Source organism: Eucyclogobius newberryi, unplaced genomic scaffold, assembly GCF_026437365.1.
Source record: "Eucyclogobius newberryi isolate DKJ021-1_F unplaced genomic scaffold, fEucNew1.0.hap1 SCAF_15, whole genome shotgun sequence".
In the NCBI taxonomy this organism is placed as follows: Eukaryota; Metazoa; Chordata; class Actinopteri; order Gobiiformes; family Gobiidae; genus Eucyclogobius; species Eucyclogobius newberryi.
Genome location: NW_027315779.1, coordinates 1,482,256 through 1,501,237, shown reverse-complemented (window position 1 = coordinate 1,501,237; position 18,982 = coordinate 1,482,256). Strand labels below are relative to the sequence as shown.

Here is an 18,982-nt window from a genome sequence, read left to right as displayed (position 1 = left end):
GGACCAGCATTGGACCAGCATTGGACCAGTATTGAACCAGTATTGGACCAGTATTGGACCAGCATTGGACCAGTATTGGACCAGTATTGGACCAGTATTGGACCAGTATTGAACCAGTATTTAACCAGTATTGGACCAGTATTGGACCAGCATTGGACCAGCATTGGACCAGCATTGGACCAGTATTGGACCAGTATTGGACCAGTATTGAACCAGTATTTAACCAGTATTGGACCAGTATTTGACCAGCATTGGACCAGCATTGGACCAGTATTGGACTAGTATTGGACCAGCATTGGACCAGTATTGGACCAGTATTGGACCAGCATTGGACCAGCATTGGACCAGTATTGAACCAGTATTGGACCAGCATTGGACCAGTATTGAACCAGTATTGAATGGTTATGTCTCAGCTCCGTTTACTGCATTCTGATGTTGTGTCATTGGGCAAAACACTTCAACACTTCAAACTGTGTCTAATGGCAAATATTTGAAGGAGATATTTGAACTGTGCCTGGGGCCTGGTTAACTTAATCAATACAATGAATCATTTATGCAGCTGGCTTGTAAATTGTGGGCTATTCTAATTGCTTTTAGTTTCCCTCGAGCCAATGATTTAACCAGGGTTAGGCTCAGAAATTCAATACGTTTCATTTCAGACACTGATAGAGCGTGTTTAAAATCCTTAAAAGATGTCTTGAAAGCTCAAATGAGAAAAAAGAAAAAGCTCAATTGAGTTGGATTGTTATATATAGTATAGTAAGTAATGGTACCGCCTTTACTAAGAGCTAAAACATTTAAAGCTTCCTGTGTAACACAACAGCAGATTTAAAGAGACGACAGTGGAATCTACCTAAGTGTGTAGAGTATTCGCCCGTCGTTCCAGATACGGAGCATCCGATTGGGCGTGGTGATCCAGTGGGCGTCGGCCTTCTTGGAGTTTCGGAAAAAGGTGTCGGGGATCCAGATCTTGCCCACCATGTTGCTGTTGAGCCGCAGGACCTTCATCGTGCTGTTGAACTTTAACCTCCGATCATACCAGGTCTGAGCGAAGAAGATGTCAATGGTGTACTCCTGGAGACAGAGCGTGGGAGGGTTTGTCAAAATGTGAAGATCTTATGTTATGATGATGATAAAATATTGTCATTTTGATCACTTGACAAGCGCTTCAACTGATTTAATGAACAAAAAGACCAATTTTACTCAAATTTAATAAATATTTTTCATAGGAGTCCTGCCCCCGGAGGTTTTTAGTTTTTAGTGGTAAGGGAAACCAGAGCACCCGGGAGAAAGACACAAACCCAACACAGAAAGGCCTGCACATTCTCACATTCTCAGTCACATTCTTGGTTTTTGTCTTTTTCCACATCTAAGACATTGAGCAATTCCTTTGAGACTATCTAAAATAATATGTTTCATTATTTCATATGACGTTATCATTGCTTCAGATTGAATACATGCCATTGCAAATGCATAGTATAATCTCCCATTACTGCATGTATGAAATCAAACTCTACGTCTGTAAGCTTTTTATGCAAATCAATTCCATTCACTCTTAGAGCACCTCCTCAGACAAGATGGCACCTCTCCAGTCCTTTTGTCCCTCTGCGAGTACGCTGTTGAAAAAGGCCATCTAGACGCTGTCAACCTGAAAATTAAATGTTCACTGGGCCAATTAATAATCCCCTCGTTTGTTTGGCTCCGGGATTATCTAACCTCATAACCCCGTGGCTTGCGTGGCCTTGTCCGCACACAGACACTCAACAGTATCTCCTATTGAAGCTGTCGCATGAGGTTTTGGGTAATGGAATGAATCGAGAATAGCAGCTGCGGTCCATATGTGGGGATAAAGCGGAGTTATCGAGAGCTCCGGTTTATTCTGCGCGGAAGCCAGAGCCTCCAGGTTTCAAAAGTAAAGAAGGGAGATGGAAGGGGACGGCAAAGGAGAAATGTGGGGATTTGTGCGCGGGAGGGCAAAGAGGCATTAGCTTGCTGACAACGCTGAGGACACAATAAAGCCCGAATCTACGGCGAACCAGAGTCCTGAACCAGGGCAAAACAACATTCCCGCCCAACGGCCTTTGAGAATGCGCAGAGACCGAAGACTTTGAAGTAAATTATGAGTACCAAATGAAACACGTGGGAGTTCTTAAGGCCTCTGATGAGGATTGGGGAAAAACCTTTCATCCATCCACTTTCTAGAGCATTTTTCAGCAGATGGGGCCAAAATTCCTCCTCCTTTTCCTTAATTTTACATAACTATTTCTTAGGTCTTGTCCGTTTTTTCTTGAATATATATTTCACTGTTGACGCGAAGTAACTGATTGTGTGTGCAGATATTTAAAAGAAACTAGTAGTGTTACAAAAAGTGTCTTTATTGTTAGTTTAAAGGTGACACTGGGGTTTGAATCCTGCTTAGAACATGCCCTTAACTAAAAGCCTTTAAAAACTGGGTCGCTGGTTCAAGTCCTGGCTCTGGCAACTCACTCTCTGATCTAGTTCTTACTCATTTTGAAGAATTGTCCCATTAAGTTGTAGTTTTTTTATTATAGTAATTTATAGTAATTCATTAGTTCACACAAACACACCATATTTTCCTGTCCCGGCCCCTCGGCCAAATTTCAAAATTCCAGTAATGAGGAAAAAGCTATATTTCGATACAACAATGATACTATGATTTTTCTAGTTATTTTTTGACATAAAACAATTTGTAGTTTTTTTTTATAATTATAATGTACTAGTTGTGATGTAAATTCAGTTTGTCTTCTTTTTATAATCCACAAACATTAAAATAATTAAAATGTGTCAATTAGATAAGATAAGATAATAAGATAATCCTTTATTGTTCCACATGGGGAAATGTCATTAATAATTAAGACCATTCTACAGCTTATTTAAATGTATGTGTTGTTTTTGTGTGTGTTTTTATAAATCCTTTTCAGTATCAATACCTGCTGAAATTAATGGCTGGTATTGCAAACGCGGTATGTATTTGTCTTGTTTTTTGAGGTGCAACCCTAATGCAGACCTTGTAATCAGGCCACAAGCACGAACTGTATTTTCTTCTCCCTCCTCCCGGCCTCACTTGCGGCGTGTGAGCGTGGATTTTAGCTGTGGGTGTTTGAGCTAAAACTAACTCAAATGGAACAGTGCCTCGGTGTAGCACTCTGTTCTGAGGAATTACAATAAGAGTGGGCTCCCAGCGGGACGCCAAACACAAAACAATGACACAAACACAGCCATGTGCCAAACTGAAGTGAATTGACCATTATTCTGACAGCTTCCTCCAGCCTTCAGACTGAAAGAAAAAATAAAGAAAGAGTAATGTGATGCAGGACAGTGCTTCTAGTTTATGACATGAACAACCTGCGGGAATAACTGCCATAAAATAAAGATAACAGCGTCACAATTACCAGAAAGTATTTATTTTATGTAAGACAGGAAATACTCGGAAATACTTCATGCCCCTGACTTGTGGGGAGCCCCAAGGGTCAATCCTGGGACCCCTTCTGTTCAACCTCTACATGCTGCCGTTAGGTCAGTTGATACGCAGTGAAAATGTGTCCTATCACAATTATGCAGACGACACTCAGATCTATGTTTCACTGTCGACAGGTGACTATGGACCAGTGGATTCACTCTGTCACAGCATCCAACAGATCAGTGTGTGGACCGGCCTCCTGCTGGTGCCAGAGGGCCTCCTGCTAGTGCCAGAGGGGCCTCCTGCTGGTGCCAGAGGGCCTCCTGCTGGTGCCAGAGGAGCCTCCTGCTGGTGCAGAGGGCCTCCTGCTGGTGCAGAGGGGCCTCCTGCTGGTGCAGAGGGGCCTCCTGCTGGTGCCAGAGGGCCTCCTGCTGGTGCCAGAGGGGCCTCCTGCTGGTGCCAGAGGGGCCTCCTGCTGGTGTCAAAGGGCCTCCTGCTGGTGCCAGAGGGGCCTCCTGCTGGTGCAGAGGGCCTCCTGCTGGTGCAACAGATCAGTGTGTGGATGCAAAACAACTTTCTCCAGCTGAACTCAGACAAGACTGAAATCATTGTCTTTGTTCCACAGAACCAAAGAGAAAGTGTTAGCGTCACCTCCAGAGTCTCGCTCTAAAACCTACAAATCAAGTTAGAAATCTGGGGGTAATAACGGACTCAGACTTGAACTTTAACAGACATGTCAAATCAATAACATCAGCAGCTTTTTACCATCTAAAAACATTGCCAAAATCAAAAGTATAGTGTCTAAACCAGATTTGGAGAGACTTATCCACGCGTTTGTCTCCAGTAGATTAGACTGTAACGGCCGCTCACTGGCCTCTCCAAACGAGCTGTAAAACAGCTGCAGTACATCCAGAACGCTGCTGCTCGGGTCCTGACTAGAACCAGGAAGTATGATCACATTAGTCCTGTTCTCAGGTCTCTGCACTGGCTCCCTGTGGCTCAGAGAATAGACTTTAAAGCAGCTCTGCTTAAGTCCAGAGTCAGGACTAAACATGGGGAATCTGTGTTTCAGTTTTATGCAGCTAAAATCTGGAACAGTCTTACTGAAGATGTGAGACAGGTTCTACTCTGACAATGCTCAAATCTAAGCCAAAAACTGTTTTGTTGAGCTGTGAATATGACTGAAAGAATTTTCTTTGCACTCTTCTTTTTTTATGTCTTAACTGTTTTGTGATTTCTGTCATGCCTTTTTTACCTGTCGTGTGTGAACCACTTTGAATTGCCTCGTGTACAAATTGTGCTCTACAAATAAACTTGCAATGCCTATATTAGATCAACAACAAACTATCTTTATCAGTTTAATAAAGTGGTTTAGTGGTATCAGTTTAAATTCATGTGGATGTCATCTCGTGGATGTGATCACAGCACCAATGGAAACTTGGATGTGGCTTGTGTCGAAACAACATTTCCATCCTAATGCAAAATCTGTATACTCCAAAAAAACATAAAACAACAACAAATCTGTTTTTAATAAACATAGGCTATTATACAGAGTGTTAGAACTAACCCATAAGCACGACGAAGCATAATTCAAGTTTGTATCTTAACTTAAATTCAAACCCACAACCTTGATGACCACACCTCTTTGAGAATAAGTGCTTGTTTTATAAAAGTGAATGCGGTTCTCTCTCACCACGACCCAGTTTGATTGGACGTGGAAAGTATTGTTGTTACTGCCACAGCCCTATATTTGATAATACAAATATAATAAATGTGAAAACTGTTGGAGAGTGAAAATAAGCTCTCCTACTCATCCTGGCAAAGGAAAACATTTGCATTAAAAAAAAGCGTCTCTGGAAAACGCAAACAAAAAGTTGGATTAAACCTTCAGAATGTATAAATAGGAAACAATTAAAGGAATAAATACATACTGCTAAGACCTTTAATTTAATTGAAAGCAAGCATATGTTGTGATGTTTTCACAGTTGAACTAAAATAGTGATTAATTGGGACATAAATTGGAATGTAAAAAGCTTTGATTTCGAAAACTTGTTTTTTTAAATATTTTTTTGCCCGTAGGCTCTATTAAGCAGCAGAGGACCGGGTTAAGTGGGGAATGAGAGAGAGGGGAAGACGTGCAGTCGGGAGTCAGAGTCGGGATTCAAACTCTTTGGCCGACTGCACTTGGAGCCTGGCGTACATGTGCTGGGACTTAACCACTCCACCACCGGGCAGCACTTGCTAATAGATTGCCAATCTTTCTTTCCAGTCCATTTTAGCAGCAAATAAACACATTTCTGAAGTTGAGTTGACTCTAGGTACAAGCGGACGCATTAAACAGAAAACCTTTGAGCGCTGCGGAGCAGAGGGCTGCGCGGCTGTTAAGATGTGATTGACGCTGCATTGTGCTGCTCCACCAGAAGAGCAGGGGCCAGTGCAGCGATTAGACCAACAAACCAATCCTCCACGACAGCCAGCATCAGCCAGACTGAAGGATCTGAGTCTGTGCCAGGTCCACGCCCGAGCTCAAGGCAATGTGATCCAGCCAGGCTCAAGGATTGGTTTATAAAAATTAAATGTTGATCTTGAATAAATACATTAGGTATTCTATTTCCATGTACCGTATTTTCCGGGCTAAGAAATGTCATAGTTTTGGCCGGGGTGCGACTTATACTTATATTTATACTTATATACTTATACTCCGGAGCGACTTATATGTGATATTATTTGTTATTTTCACACTTGCAACTGCATTTCATACTCCAGTGCTACTTATATATGTTTTTCTTCTCTATTATGCATTTTTGGGTTGGTGCGACTTATACTCCGGTGCGACTTATAGTCCGGAAAATACGGTAATCATTCTATGTTGATCAAAAGAAAAAATATTTGCGATAATATATTCAACATCTGCAGATTAATTTAACATTAAGGGTGACATGATACTTTTATTTTAAGGTGTGGGTTTGGTCCTGGTTTAGATCAGGTTCATTCAGATGTCAGAACCTGAACCATCGAGCTAATACATAGTTTAGTCTTGGTTTAGTCATTCTTGAGGTCTATTGTACAGGTTTAGTACCGGTTCAGTGAGGTGCATTCACACTTGTCCTGGTTTGGTCCTGGTATGAGCCCGTTTCCTTCTGATGTAGATGTGGTTTGGTCCTTTTCCAGTCCTAGTTTAGTCTTACAGGTTTGGTATAATCACAGTTTGGTTCCAGTTGTAAGTCTGGTTTAGTCCTTGCTCATCGGCTGTGCTTGTTTCAGTGGCACTCACCATGTTGATGGCATTGACCGGCCCGATGCTGTTGACGAACATGTCTGTGTGGATCACCGTGGGTTTGACTGCAAAGAAGAACAGAACACAGAGTCAGTTAGTGTGATCTCGGTGGGTCAAAATATAGAAATCAAATAGTTGTTTTGCAGATACACAAAACAGCACTTTACACTAACTGAGATGTACAACGGCAGCTCACTGCTCCTGACCGGTTACCCAGGTCCACTGAAGGATGGGTCAAGTGCAGAGAATGCCAAGTCAAGTGCCTCACAAGGGAATAGTAAAGTATACCTTTAATAATACAATTATTATTTTTATGTTATAATAACAACAATAAATGGAATGGATATCACCAGTAAAGTCCAGTAAATGACAACCAAATGAACACTCTATGTACTATGGGTGCATTCACACTCGTCCTGGGTCCTGGTGTGAGCCCAGTTTAGTCCAGATTAATTTGCTTTAGTGCTGTTCTAATCCTGGTTTAATATTGCCCAAGTCCAGGATTAGATCTGAATTTAGTTCCCATTTAAACCCAGTTTCGATATGGTAAATGTCTTCCCTAAACTTCCCAAAACTGATACAGAAATATACTGTCAACTTTATATTGTAGATATTCAGTTGTAGTCATCTGGACACGAGGCACAAACCTTCAATCCAAAAGTCATTCTCAATCTGTGGATCTAGTCTGAGAACTCGGACATTCATCCTACTCGGGGCTGCGTAAGACCTGCACCGGGTGGAACCTCCTGATAATAGCCTGTCCTGTTCATCTATTAGTTTCCCCTGTAACTAATCTAACAGCCCAGTAATGGCCCATAAAACTGAATATTTTCTACAATGAAACAGTCCTGGATGAATGGGGCATTACACTGTTGAAAAACTCCATTTTATTTTTACTTTTTGCTGATGCCAGAGCAGTTTGCACCTGAGATTTGTGAGGTCAAGTCCCTGTTCAGTCCATCTCTGCCAGTGTCACAAGCCACACAGTTGGTGAGTATTTATGTCCCAAGTCCTGGTCCATTTACCAGAATCCCACTGTGCCCTGCGAGCCTCTCCATCCTCTCCTCACTACAGCCCATTTCTCTGTCTCTTTTACTCTGACTGGCTCCGTTCCAAAGATCACACACAGGCCTATGCTAAGGTTACTCAGAGCTCATGAATGTTTTTACAAAGTTAGTTTAATCTCAATGGAAAAGGCTGTGTGATAGCAGTAGTAGTAGCAGGTTAGCAGCCAGTGCGACTTGAATTTTGACTTAAATATAAAACAAATGGAACACACTTTTGAAATGTTAGCAGTGAGTGACGAAATTACATGGACAAATTGAGCGTCAATAGTGAGTAATTCGAGCTCACACATATCTAAAATCATCTATACATATATTTAGTTTGAATTAAAAAAGAGCTTCAACAAGTTTTGCTTGATTCGATGAGATCCTCTTTTTGTGGTGATGATTTAAGATAATTAACAAAAGGATCTAATATTTTGTGGTGAAAATATGTGAATTATTCTTTAAAAACCAATATACAATATGCAACGTGAACATGAATGAGCAGATTTGCGGCTGGTCATTGCTTGTATTGCTGACCCGCTGAACCAAACTGGGCCAGAAAAGGGCACATCTGCATCATCTGTGCCCAATGCACTCGGTAGGTTTTGGCTAACATTATTTGTCACCGTATAACATCTAAATCTATGTCGTATTACTCGTACTGCTTTCTATCCAGTGGTTCACCTCGTGTTGCACCTGTGTATGTTACAGCTCACAGACGGTTGCCCTGGGTGACACACACCAGACCCGGCGCACACATGATGTCGGGCTAAAGTGGTCAAGCCTCAGGTCAAACACATATCAGCGCTCTGTCATCTCCTCTGAGTCATCGCTATCTTTTCTGCTCCATCTAACGTGTGTCTGTGCATTTATGAACGACTGCGGACGGACAGAATACACTCATTATGCAGAAATAACTATTGTGAAGATGCAGAATATTTTGGACAGTTTTTAAAGGTTCATTTTCTTGATATTTCGGTTCATTTTGAATATTGAAGACTTTTGCAGCCTTATACTTTACTTTATTTTAATGTATCTTAACTATATTCAAATTATACTTGAATGTTTTAGATGAAATAATTAGATTGAAGCCTATTTTAGCAGTTATTTATCATCATTTTAAATTGCATATCTTTCTATTCTGCTGCGTTGCATCACTGGAAGAAGAAAGAAAGAAACCTTATGTAGGCCAGCCCTGTTTCAATTAAATATACTGTATATAATAATTACTAGACAATTTCTTCAGCTTCGAAAACAAAACAATTGAAACAAACGAAAACGTGTGGTAAAGAACTTTTTTTGTTTTAATGACTTATTTTTTTACATGTTAGATTTATTTAGTTTGGTTAAGACCTTTCAATCTTCTGCATGTTTTAATATGAAATATAATGTACTCTTTTGAATGTCTTTCTTTCTAATGACAACATTATCAACAAAATCATAATATATAAGAAAACTACCAAGAAATTGCAAAAGAGTTTCTAAAAACTGGTATAAAGTTACATTTTATACTCAATTTTATTGTGCGTGATACTTAAACCTCAGCAAAAACAAGTACATACATTTGTTTTGCATATTTAGGATGATCATCTGAAAAGTGTTAATGTCATTAAATACTCCCTAACCAGGTCAAAACTTAGAAGCCAACAGAAATGCACTGGACGAGTCAGGGACGGTTTTGTTTTTTCATGTCAGTGGCAAAGTGAAGCAGAGTTGATTCTGTCCCCTCAGGCTGCACTGAAAACGTTGTGTACATGTATGACTATAGGGACCATGGGCGGCCATGCGATCACAGATTCACAAATATTCACACGCGTAGCAGCCTTGCTCTCACACTCCAGCTCACATGATGTTACCACCATTACCTTCGGCTTTTAAGCACAATTAAGTGATGGAGCTGTGGAGCTGTGAAGCAGGGGAGATGTGGAGCTGTGGAGCTGTGGAGCAGGGGAGCAGGGGAGATGTGGAGCTGTGGAGCAGGGGAGCAGGGGAGATGTGGAGCTGTGGAGCTATGGAGCAGGGGAGATGTGGAGCTGTGGAGCAGGGGAGCAGGGGAGATGTGGAGCTGTGGAGCTATGGAGCAGGGGAGCAGGGGAGATGTGGAGCTGTGGAACAGGGGAGATGTGGAGCTGTGGAGCAGGGGAGCAGGGGAGATGTGGAGCTGTGGAGCTATGGAGCAGGGGAGCAGGGGAGATGTGGAGCTGTGGAACAGGGGAGATGTGGAGCTGTGGAGCAGGGGAGCAGGGGAGATGTGGAGCTGTGGAGCAGGGGAGCAGGGGAGATGTGGAGCTGTGGAGCAGGGGAGCAGGGGAGATGTGGAGCTGTGGAGCTATGGAGCAGGGGAGCAGGGGAGATGTGGAGCTGTGGAACAGGGGAGATGTGGAGCTGTGGAGCAGGGGAGCAGGGGAGATGTGGAGCTGTGGAGCAGGGGAGCAGGGGAGATGTGGAGCTGTGGAGCTATGGAGCAGGGGAGCAGGGGAGATGTGGAGCTGTGGAACAGGGGAGATGTGGAGCTGTGGAGCAGGGGAGCAGGGGAGATGTGGAGCTGTGGAGCTGTGGAGCTGGGGAGCAGGGGAGATGTGGAGCAGGGGAGATGTGGAGATGTGGAGCTGTGGAGCGGGAGAGCTGTGGAGCTGTGGAGCTGTGGAGCTGTGGAGCTGTGGAGCAGGGGAGCAGGGGAGATGTGGAGCAGGGGAGATGTGGAGATGTGGAGCTGTGGAGCAGGGGAGCAGGGGAGATGTGGAGCAGGGGAGATGTGGAGCTGTGGAGCAGGAGAGCTGTGGAGCAGGGGAGCAGGGAAGATGTGGAGCAGGAGAGCTGTGGAGCTGTGGAGCTGTGGAGCTGGGGAGCAGGGGAGCAGGGGAGATGTGGAGCAGGGGAGATGTGGAGATGTGGAGCTGTGGAGCGGGAGAGCTGTGGAGCTGTGGAGCTGTGGAGCTGTGGAGCAGGGGAGCAGGGGAGATGTGGAGCAGGGGAGATGTGGAGATGTGGAGCTGTGGAGCAGGGGAGCAGGGGAGATGTGGAGCAGGGGAGATGTGGAGATGTGGAGCTGTGGAGCAGGAGAGCTGTGGAGCAGGGGAGCAGGGAAGATGTGGAGCAGGAGAGCTGTGGAGCTGTGGAGCTGTGGAGCTGGGGAGCAGGGGAGCAGGGGAGATGTGGAGCAGGGGAGATGTGGAGATGTGGAGCTGTGGAGCGGGAGAGCTGTGGAGCTGTGGAGCTGTGGAGCTGTGGAGCAGGGGAGCAGGGGAGATGTGGAGCAGGGGAGATGTGGAGATGTGGAGCTGTGGAGCAGGGGAGCAGGGGAGATGTGGAGCAGGGGAGATGTGGAGATGTGGAGCTGTGGAGCAGGAGAGCTGTGGAGCAGGGGAGCAGGGAAGATGTGGAGCAGGAGAGCTGTGGAGCTGTGGAGCTGTGGAGCTGGGGAGCAGGGGAGCAGGGGAGATGTGGAGCAGGGGAGATGTGGAGATGTGGAGCTGTGGAGCGGGAGAGCTGTGGAGCTGTGGAGCTGTGGAGCTGTGGAGCAGGGGAGCAGGGGAGATGTGGAGCAGGGGAGATGTGGAGCTGTGGAGCAGGGGAGCAGGGGAGATGTGGAGCAGGGGAGATGTGGAGATGTGGAGCTGTGGAGCAGGAGAGCTGTGGAGCAGGGGAGCAGGGAAGATGTGGAGCAGGAGAGCTGTGGAGCTGTGGAGCTGTGGAGCTGTGGAGCTGGGGAGCAGGGGAGATGTGGAGCAGGGGAGATGTGGAGCTGTGGAGCTGGGGAGCAGGGGAGATGTGGAGCAGGGGAGATGTGGAGATGTGGAGCTGTGGAGCGGGAGAGCTGTGGAGCTGTGGAGCTGTGGAGCTGTGGAGCAGGGGAGCAGGGGAGATGTGGAGCAGGGGAGATGTGGAGCTGTGGAGCAGGGGAGCAGGGGAGATGTGGAGCAGGGGAGATGTGGAGATGTGGAGCTGTGGAGCAGGGGAGCAGGGGAGATGTGGAGCAGGGGAGATGTGGAGATGTGGAGCTGTGGAGCAGGAGAGCTGTGGAGCAGGGGAGCAGGGAAGATGTGGAGCAGGAGAGCTGTGGAGCTGTGGAGCTGAGGAGCTAAGGGGATGCTGAGCAATGGAGCTGGGGAACTGTGGAGATGTGGAGCTGTAGAGATGGGACTAGTTCACAGAGAGGTCCTTGTTTCAGAGTGTAAACTACAAAGGCAGTGCAGCATTAGAGATGGTATTTAAGTCAAGGTTCAATATGTTCTGATGACGGGTCTGACACTGACACTCGGCTCATACTCATAACACATTTTGAAGTGCGATGTACTGCAACAGAAAAAGATGCTGCGACAGAAAAAGATGCTGTTAAATTATAATATTCAAACTAGTAGGGCTGAAGTGGACAAAAGAAAACCTTGATCGACAAAAGGACAGAAACTGGCAAAAGCTCTCAAAACTTTGAAGTATCTCTATGATCTGACCAAATATCTGACCTTAACTGCACTCACAGGACCACAAGCTCACTCGACTGCATGTTATATAGTCTCTAGGTCATTTAGGAATGTATCCAATCCTCAACATTCCAGTAAAATAATGAGTTAGCTCTTTTTGGTCGACTAAGACATCATCAACAAATCAAACGACTACGAAAGTAAAGATCTAAATCTCTTAAACACCTATACAACTCTGACAAGACACCTGGTGCTACACTGCGTAACATCTTAATAATTACTAATTCATTTGCTCAAGAGAATGTAGCTGAATACATAAATTTAACATATTGAAGAGCCATCTGCAATTACTTTACTTCAAAGCCAAGATCCATAATTTAACCAGAGAGGGACAAAGATAAAAGAACCACAAGGAAGAAAGAAATTGTAGTTCTACTTCAGTTTCGGCTCTATGTAAGATTTGCCAGTGCACCCACATAGCCTTCTGCTCGGTTCTATTACATCACAGTCTCAAAAATACTGGAAAACTGTATAACATTGTGCAAGAAACGTCATTATTGTCCCTTTGAGATTTGAATTAATCAATTTTTTTAATTTTCACAGGGCGACGACCTTGATGTATGCCATGGATTATCATAAATTACAACTTGGCACCCTCTTCTCTCCTCTCGTTTCTTTCGCTCTGCCTCATTTCCTCCACGTTTCGCACATGCGCACTCGACTCCAGCAAACCCAGGGGCATTAAATGAGCTACATAAGCAACGCAATGGACTTCAAACACACGCCACAATCTGCGTACGATCGAAATCCTTGGCATTTGGGAGAGAAAAGTCGACCGGCTGACGACACCGTGGCCACTGTTTGGCTTGATTGGTCGATATGGCTGTGATGACAGTGCATCGCTGGCTAATTATAACTCGTATGAGGCTCGGTAGCTTGGCAGTGCAGAAGACACAAGATCATAGGCTATTTGAAGATGATGGCTAAGTCGGTAGCAGCTAGCTTTGCAGTGTAGGCTACATCGCACCCTCAAAGCACAAGCCTCCAATTTAAAAAGGCGCCGCTAACCCACTTTTTGCATCACAGGAGCCGATGCGTAGCCCTCACGAGAAATATACGGGGACATATATAAAGAATATCGATGGGGTCTTTGAGATGGAACTCAAAAGTCTACATTTGAATAAAGTCTTTAATATAAGGCTGTCTCTCCTCTTCAGTTCTTTAGCACACCCAATGGTGCGCTCACATTAAAGCTCGTCCAAGTGTTTTTGATTGGTTTGTTAGCTCATGACAGATCATTATGGTGTGTTTTTCACAGCTTTGAAATGTGATAACCGCCAGAGGGACTAGTTACAGTCTTATATCTCGTGAACCAAGGCAATCGTAGCTTCCAACTGGTGTAGATTAACAGAAATGGGAAAATCAAAAAACACAAATATTATGCTTGGATACAACATAAACATAAGGATTTACATTGAATTGTGTTCATTTGAGGGCCACTGTGATTCATTTGAATTGTTGACTATTTTAATAATTGTAGGTCGTTATCTGGACAGTAAAGACCCCAAAGCACATGTCAAAAGATGTTTTATAGCTGCATTTATAAATCAACATGAGTGATTTTAATCAATAAAACACTCACTACACTAAATTAGTTTGCATAGTTTATCTTTATCTTGTAAAAACATGTCAATATGCAATAGAAATAATTGTTTGACTAGTTGATAATTGTTAGTTGTAGAGCTAGTTTTAGTTTATCTTCTGTTGATGCCCTCTCATTGTAAGAAAATATAGTTCTTTTGGATTTCCAGTTCTTTATTCTATATTCGTCAATATCAACTTTAACAATATCAAGTTTAACTCTGGATTTCACACCAGATAGATAATAATAAACCTTTTTTGGATATTGGTGCATGGATAAAACAATCTGTTGTGATGCCTTATAATTTGGAAACAATAAAACAGGAACTTGGCCTGATCTTATTATCTTAATATCTTATTATCTATCTTATTATTTTCCATTTAAACATATTTTTTCAATGAATGAATAACATACAGTAAGATATGATGACGAGTAGTACCATAGGTCGGCTAAAGGTAAATCATAAGTTCATACTGGAGTAAATTGCCTCTCAAATCAAACCTCCATTGCATGAAACAAGTTCCTATTCACATTTATTCAATTACAGAGCATTCTGAACTATAACTTGACCCTCCAACAGAAAAAGGTTACAAGGGCACGTTTAATACAGTTAAAAATTATGATGTGCAAAGAGATCGTATGAATAAAACGATCTAATCGAGCAGCTTCCATCGGAATTAAATTGCTTCTCAAGTTGAATCTATACATCAAACAGGATGGACTGAAATATAGAAAAATGTGCGTGGAGAAAAAGCGGCTGGTTTCATATGATCTACATCTATATCACACTTATTTTTGGTGGAAATTCAACTTTGAGAACCCCATGAAAAGCCCATTCAGTATATGTGGTAATACATCTTTCCCCCACCAGACTATATGTGACAGGCCCGTCCATAAAACAGGTTTTCTGCAGAAATACTGGCCCCGTAAATCAAGCATTCATGGACTCTAAGCACCTGTCCTTTCCCACTTGCAGATGGATGTCAGGATAGAGATATGTGCACGGGGAGGATGCACTAGTCCCGCTCAGCTGTCCGTCAGGCTGAAGCCAAGTGGACTCCTGTCTGTTTGAGAGCTCCTCCGGCAGCGTGACGACCGTTGCCGACCGCGGGGAAGACGGGGGAGAGAGAGATACGCCGTGTGTGGACAGTCATTCGTCCATCAATCTTCACACGTCAGCGAGGCCAGTGGGTCAGGCTTACTCACGTCATATGATACTTTATGCACTTTGTGTCATGATAATAGTGTGAGTACGCAAGGGTCTGGAAGTTGTAAGGAAGCTTGCAGGTTTTATGGGCTGTTTCTGTCATCATCGAACACAATCGGAATCGGAATTAATTGGCCACGCGAGCTTTCGGTGTAGCATTGAAAAGGAAGCTTGGAAAGAGCTGCACAGTATCCTGAAGAATCGATATTACAATGTTAATCACGACTAGTTGAATATGAACAATAATCACAGTCGTACTTTGATGTGCGTAATCGTTATCTGGACTGAACAGACTCTACAATGGGTAAGAAAAGCTTTTTGTCCCAGAGACAGTGGCATTATGATGTTCAAATGTCAAAAAAGAATACACAATTTCTGATGTACACTTAATCAACCACCATCACAGACTTTAGCCTTTTTAAATCTAGACTTAAAGCGTGTTTATTCAGACTTTTAACACTCTGTAATGTAGTGACACTTTATTTTGTACAGTTTTAGTTAGTTTTTATGTTTTGTATTGCCTTGATTTTTATTGTAATGCACTTGAGTGTTGTAAAGGGCTCTATAAATAAAGGTTGATTGATTGATCGATTGATTGATTGGTAAATGTTCTCTATCCAGAAGCCTTCAGTCATCACATTTCCACCTTTATTTAGTTGATAATGTGTTTAAAAACTCTTAATGCACAATAGAAATAATTGTGTGATCGTTAATACTCAATATCTCAATGACTAATACATTGAGGCCTGAAAATATGTTTATTTTAACTGAAATGATTGTGTCAATATGACTGTAATATGAATGTGGCAGTATTTAACAGCCATATCGCATGATGTAATCTTTTTCCAATATTGTGCAGCTCTAGCTCGCTTCAACTGTGTCATCATCACAAACAAAGTATTAACGACAGACAACAGCGCAACAAAACGCTATATTCAATCCAGAGCTCGAATATTGGTGCATTCCAGACGTCCAATTTCCAACTAGGAATGACTGGAATTCGGGGATTTTCATAGTTTTTATTTCTTGATTGAGTTGAAACTTAAAACTCACTGCCAGTTCCGAGTCCCGGCGAGGGCTTTTTGGCAGAGAGACAAGACTGTTTGTTCCCATGGAGATGATTTCAAAATGTGGTATTTTATCTTCATGAAGGAAAATGAAAAACCACAGTGTGTTGCTACATGGCCCAGTAACAGGTCAGTTCTGTGCGAAGGCGAGCCCGCTGACAGCCAAGAAGTATATGTGTTTTTCAAGGTACTTTTGAGCTTTAAAAACACTTAGTTCAACCGTGTGTCATCAAGACTGTAGGTGGAACTCTACAAAGCTCCTCGGTGTTTTATTGACGTTTAAACACCTTTACCAGATGTATTCAGATTAAATTAGCACTCACATTTTAGTCGGTGGGATCATATTAATCTGAGACAGCCAAATGTGAAAAGGAAGAACTGCAATACTGACATTTTGAAAGACAGTGATAATGTGTGAAAAGCACATTATGATAATTTACTCCAAGAGATCAAATCTATGCACTTCTGTCACATATTTGCATTTTCAACAAAGCGCTGAGGATAAATATGTATTTTTTATGGGTCCAAAAGCAAAAAGAGCAGTGAAAACAGATTTGGAAAGATGAAATGTGTGTTTCAGACTCCAGCTGTTTATCTCTCTTGTCCAAACATGGACCGTGAGCACTGAGGCTTCTCTTTGGTCTCTACAAAGGACTGACACCACACATTTCACCACATTTACATTTGTATGCAGATCCTCTGTGCACCGCTTTTCTATATCTCTATATGTCATATCGCTCGGTAATTCCATGTGATTAGTGAGACTAAAGGGGAAACAGAGGCTCAAGCAGTGAAGACCGATGGCACGGACTCAGAGTCACTTTTCTGTCACTGTGACGGGGGAGTGTCATGGCCCCTCCCTCCTCTGTCCTACAGGGGTGGTCCCTCCTGGCAGGGCAGGCTTGACCACCAGGTTACAGACTGTTTGGTTTGGTTTTAGACTTGGTCACAATGGCACTTACATGTCCTCTCACACATGCAAGTCACAGACATTAAACGTCTATAGTGGGTGAATTGGTTGCTTTATCAAATGATTAACTTTCACTTCTGGGTTCGGTTGAATAGGAAATGGAGATAAACTGACATTTGGATTTTTACTGTATACAGGGTTCAGATTAAGGATTTTCACTTGTATAGCGGTGCTGCAACACAATCCGCAATTTCTTTCAAATTTGTACATTATTTGATAATTGCATAGCAAAATACAAAAGTGACTAACAATCAATATTTTCCATTGATGTAACAAGATTATTTATTTCAAATGTATTGAAAATCAAATTATTTGTTGAACAAATTAATTAACACCAAGTCAGATGGTCTTATTTACAACTTTCTTCCACATCATCATCATCAGATGACTATTTGCATGAGTCTCATTTACATATTGTCTTTACACTCACTAGTTACACATCACCACCAGAGTCGTCATGACGATGAGCTGTTTGTATCAGAATGACTTCTCTTACACACACCACACGTTTTGGTTTTGTCCTGGACATGAGTGAGTTGGACCCTTTGAACTCCACATCCTCAGGGTTCTCGGGGTGAAACGGGAGCGCGGAGGCGACGCAGGGTTTTACGAGAGCCGCGTCTCACTGATCTCACCACAATAACTACATGTTACACAATAACTACATGTTACACATAGTTATGTGTTACACATAACTATGTGAGATCAGCGAGACGCGGCGCTCGTAAAACCCTGCGTCGCCTCTCGCGCTCCCCACGGCTCCTCCCGCTCAGCAGTTTTCACACGCGCGATCTGTGACAGCCGCGGTGACAACGAGGAATGACAATGTCCTAAAATGTACAAAGAAAAAAGTCGAACGAAAAATGACAACTGACAAATGACTAAAAAACGACAAGTGACAACGAGGAATGACAATGTCCTAAAATGTACACCGTACACGGGACCCGTCAGTGTGTCATGATGTTATTGACGATCGATTGACGAGTGATCAGTGCTTTTTAGGCGCTTTGGTGATACAATTGAACACATTTTTGTATCGCAAAAGCTGCGATACAAAAACACTTTTTTCTGACGAACGCATCGCATTTGAGAGAAATTGCGTCGCCTTTTGCGATGCCGCTTATTCTGAACCCTGGTGTGTGTCATGAACCTTCAATCTCCAGCACAGGCCGATGTTATGTTTGGGTCGACCTGCTGACTAATAGAACTCACATAAAGCCTTATTTTAACTCTCAACTCTTATTTGAACTGCTCTGTTGTAGGTTTGTGGTCAAAAACAGGGCTGTGTGAATGTAAATTACACAATTAAAGGAACATGATCAAAACCGACCCACGACATAGACCCACAAATATCAACAGAACTCACCGGCCAAAAACCCAAATGTCAATCGCTGCTAAAAAGGTAATATTATTAGTGCCTTAAGCAGCTTTTCTGACCGAGGCTCTGTCGCTTGTCTTCAGGCTATTTTTGCTAAATTACACCTGTAACTGAATGAATGCCAGAGGGATCGGTTTAATGCTGTGCTGTGGAACCTTCCAGGCAAAGCAATAACACGTGTATACTTTTAGAGACATCGTTATTTGCCTATAAAACGTATTTCTCGGATAGCGCTGTGTCTATTCGCGTTTACACTGCATGACGACCAAGTGCCGCGTCAACCGATCACCGACATCTCCATGGAGTACTTTTCTGTGCAAAAAGTGACACCCACCTCCGATGTCGGGCCGCAGCTTGTTGTCGTACCCGTCCAGCAGACCGTTGAGGATGTGGGTGACGTCGCTCTCGAACACTTTGGGAGTCAGCACCCATGTTTTGTTGGCGACCTCGTCATCTTCGTCGTTCTGGAAGGAGCTGCACAGAACAGAAGAGACAGGGAAAATAAATGTAAATATGTCCTAAAATATCATTACTCGAGTAGAAAAAGTAC

The 18,982-nt window shown here is 43.1% G+C and overlaps 1 protein-coding gene across 2 annotated transcripts in view; it reads right to left on the bottom strand.

Annotated features, from left to right (window-relative positions):
- gabrg2 (gamma-aminobutyric acid type A receptor subunit gamma2) overlaps nucleotides 1-18,982 on the bottom strand; it is a 101,316-nt gene that overhangs the window by 62,887 nt on the left and 19,447 nt on the right. For both annotated transcript variants that reach the window (XM_072445692.1, XM_072445691.1), the window contains exons 2-4: nucleotides 18,767-18,906; nucleotides 6,696-6,763; nucleotides 854-1,074 (exon numbers count right to left, since the gene is read on the bottom strand). In XM_072445692.1, the coding sequence (XP_072301793.1) occupies nucleotides 854-1,074; nucleotides 6,696-6,763; nucleotides 18,767-18,906 (429 nt within the window). The remainder of the gene's footprint in view (nucleotides 1-853; nucleotides 1,075-6,695; nucleotides 6,764-18,766; nucleotides 18,907-18,982) is intronic.